A 2,819-nucleotide genomic window follows, 5' to 3' on the forward strand; every position below is an offset into this window, starting at 1 on the left:
GGCCGACGCTCTATCCACTGAGCCAAACCGGTTTCAGCAGCAAGTGATATTTATTAAGTACTTCTTATTGCTAGTACTACACTAATTTAGTCCTTGCTCTTAATCCGATAAGGTAAATGATATCATCACCCCGACATCACAGAGAAAACCAAGGGACCCAACAGGAAAGTGAGTTGTTCACAAAGGATTTAGAGAGGATATTTCACTTGCCCTAGAGCCCTGAGGTCCCCTTCTGGATCTGGAGGTTTAACTATTGAGAAAAAGTATAAGAGTGGTGTAGGGCGAGAGGATTTGGACTTTCTAAGCGGACTTGAATTTTAGTGAAAAGCAAAAGAAAAGAAAAGAAAAAAAAGTATTTTCTGAATTTGGCAGTTGGCATCTTCTAATGTCATTTATTGTAAATTTAACCTCTTTCATACAAGCATAAATTTTAAGCAGCCTAGGACCGAAGAGTTTTAAAATCAGAAAGCTTTTATTTCAGAAGAAAACAATAATCACATGATTGTGTGCTTTGGAGAAAACAGTCCAAAATGGGACTGGAATTGGGTCAAGTGTTGCGAATGGCTCTGCTGGTAGTGACTCTATTTGCTGGAGAATCCAGGCAGTTGTTTCTCCCTTTGGAAGGTTGTAGTCTCATTTGTATCTACTCGCCTTGTAGAAAGTGTATTCTAAATTGTGATTTGAGAATAGGTACGGTTCTCCTCCTTCCTGCCTTCACTAGAGGGTCTCAGGTGTGGCCAGGCTTGTGTTTATACAGACACTGGAGTTGTAAGAATGTCGGGACAGTTGGGATGTGTTACCTGGTGTGAAGTGAGCTGTGGGGGTACCAGCTGCCTTCATCCCTCCAGGGACAGGCAAACATTGTTGCCAGAGAAGAATCTGGCCCCCAGAAGAAGAAAAGGCCTCCTGCCTTGAGCCCTTTTCTCTCTGCTGCTGATTGTGCAAGCAGAACTGCATTCCTCCTCCCAGGCGGCTGCTGCTGCTCGGGGGAAGAGGGAGCTGCCTCGCCTCACTCTAACCCTCTGCTGGTGAGTTCCCAGGACCGGCATCCTGGAGGCTGCGGCTTCTCTTCTCTCCGAGGACATGGAGCCGCTCCCAGCCCTCCTTGATTAGGACATGTCAGGGTTGTCAGGGCAACTGCTAATGGCAGTGGATCCTGCTTTCCCCTCCGTGCTGTGTGCTGGATATTTTCTCGTGCGTTGTCAGGAAGAAGATTGGGCAAGGGTGCTGCCGCAGGAAGGAGAACCGGGGATCTGAGTGAACAGGTTCGGCAGTGGACGGAGGCATCTGAACCTGCGTGCCTTTCATAGGGCTTTTCTGGAAGGTGTGTGTGTGTGTGTGTGTGTGTGTGTGTGTGTGTGTGTGTGTGTGGATGTTTTGTGAGGTGTGTGTGTGTGTGTGTGTGTGTGTGTGTGTGTGTGTGTGTGTGTGTAAGAGAGAGCCAGAGCTAGCACATGTGCCTGTGGGGAGTCAGTGGGAGGGGGCTCTTAGGGGGGGTTGCAGCTAGGTGAGGGGGAACTGCAGGGCCTCAGTTGCCAACTGGCTGGTAGTATCTGTCAGCTGTCTGCACACTGTTTACCCATAGGAGATCTATTACAAGTGCTCAAATGATCGGGCAGCTTAGAAACTAGCAGCTTCCTGGGAGCTGCAATTACATAAGCATATATTTTTAATACAATAATAATTAAAAAACAAGTAGCAGCGGTATGCCTGGATCAGCTACAGCTTTCCGGCAAGAGAGGCTGAAGAAGACCAATGCAAGGCCAATTCCCCTTGGTTTATTCACCATTAATGAGGAAGATGAACAGCAAAAGAATGGAAATTCCAGAAGACCGAAAGGTATGCATTAGCTCTGCCCTTTGGTGGGAGCCAGCCCATTTCCCACGCTGCCGATAGCACATTTTACAAACTGTGTTGGTGGTGCATGCTGTGTGGAGTGTGTGCTTGTGACCTCCTGGCACACTTTGATGGTGTTATTGTGCATAGCCTTCCTCCAGGGCTGTGTACCTTGAAATGGGGAAGAGATTTTAGCAGATTTGGTAGGTTTCAGATCAGCTGCCTTTTGACAGGAGCTACTTTCCTGGCAGAGAGCTTTCATTTGCACATGATCACTTAAACAGTTACCAGGGACTCTGTCCTCCTCAGGGGGAGGAGATAGGAGTTATCAAGTTTGAAATGAACCTCTCCCCACCTTCCTTGGGCACATCAGGTGACTTTTGTTAAATGAGGTGAGTTTTCCCTTGAAAGGGATGAGGTAGATCAAGTGACCTAGGACTGCAGCCTTTCCATGGGCAGAAGGTCACGCTGTTATTTCCTTTTCTAGCCTGAAATGCCAAGAGCTCGAAGAGAAGGAAAACAAACAAGGAGCGCTACTGTAGGGGGCAAAGCCAGGGAACAGGGAGGGGACCATGAGGTTTGATCACTGCTGATGGTAACTTTGCTCCTGAACAGGAAGGAGAGGCCTGCTTCTTGTGCTATTTTGTGTGTTTGTTTCCATAATGATGAAATGCAGCGGCAGCTTGCCTGCTTCTCAAGGCGTGGGTACTGCATCCTCTTGGGCTTCGCCTCAGACCCATCCAGGCTGTGCACCACCAAGGCTGTAAATGTCAGAGGTGGCAACATCATGCATTTTTGAAGAAGGGCTCTAAGTCTTGCATGTTAAGTTTTCCAGTATCCTTGCAGTCCCCTTCCCTGAAAATATATAAGCTGTTCTCTTAAGTGAATACATATGCTTTGTTGTTTCTATGCGCTGATTAAATTTTAGCTTGCATTCAAATTGTTCTGTCACACAGAGATATCAAATTTTCCTCTGTGTGGTA

At 47.2% G+C, this 2,819-nt stretch overlaps 1 protein-coding gene across 1 annotated transcript in view; it reads left to right on the forward strand.

Annotated features, from left to right (window-relative positions):
• The first annotated feature begins 1,533 nt into the window (after window positions 1–1,533).
• The window catches only part of MAP7 (microtubule associated protein 7), a 124,989-nt gene continuing 123,703 nt past the window's right edge, over window positions 1,534–2,819 (forward strand). The window contains exon 1 of the mRNA XM_015572075.1: window positions 1,534–1,839. Coding sequence (XP_015427561.1) covers window positions 1,707–1,839 — 133 coding nt within the window. The 5' untranslated portion in view covers window positions 1,534–1,706. The remainder of the gene's footprint in view (window positions 1,840–2,819) is intronic.

The sequence above is a fragment of the Myotis davidii genome, unplaced genomic scaffold (assembly GCF_000327345.1).
Source record: "Myotis davidii unplaced genomic scaffold, ASM32734v1 scaffold266, whole genome shotgun sequence".
Classification (NCBI taxonomy): Eukaryota; Metazoa; Chordata; class Mammalia; order Chiroptera; family Vespertilionidae; genus Myotis; species Myotis davidii.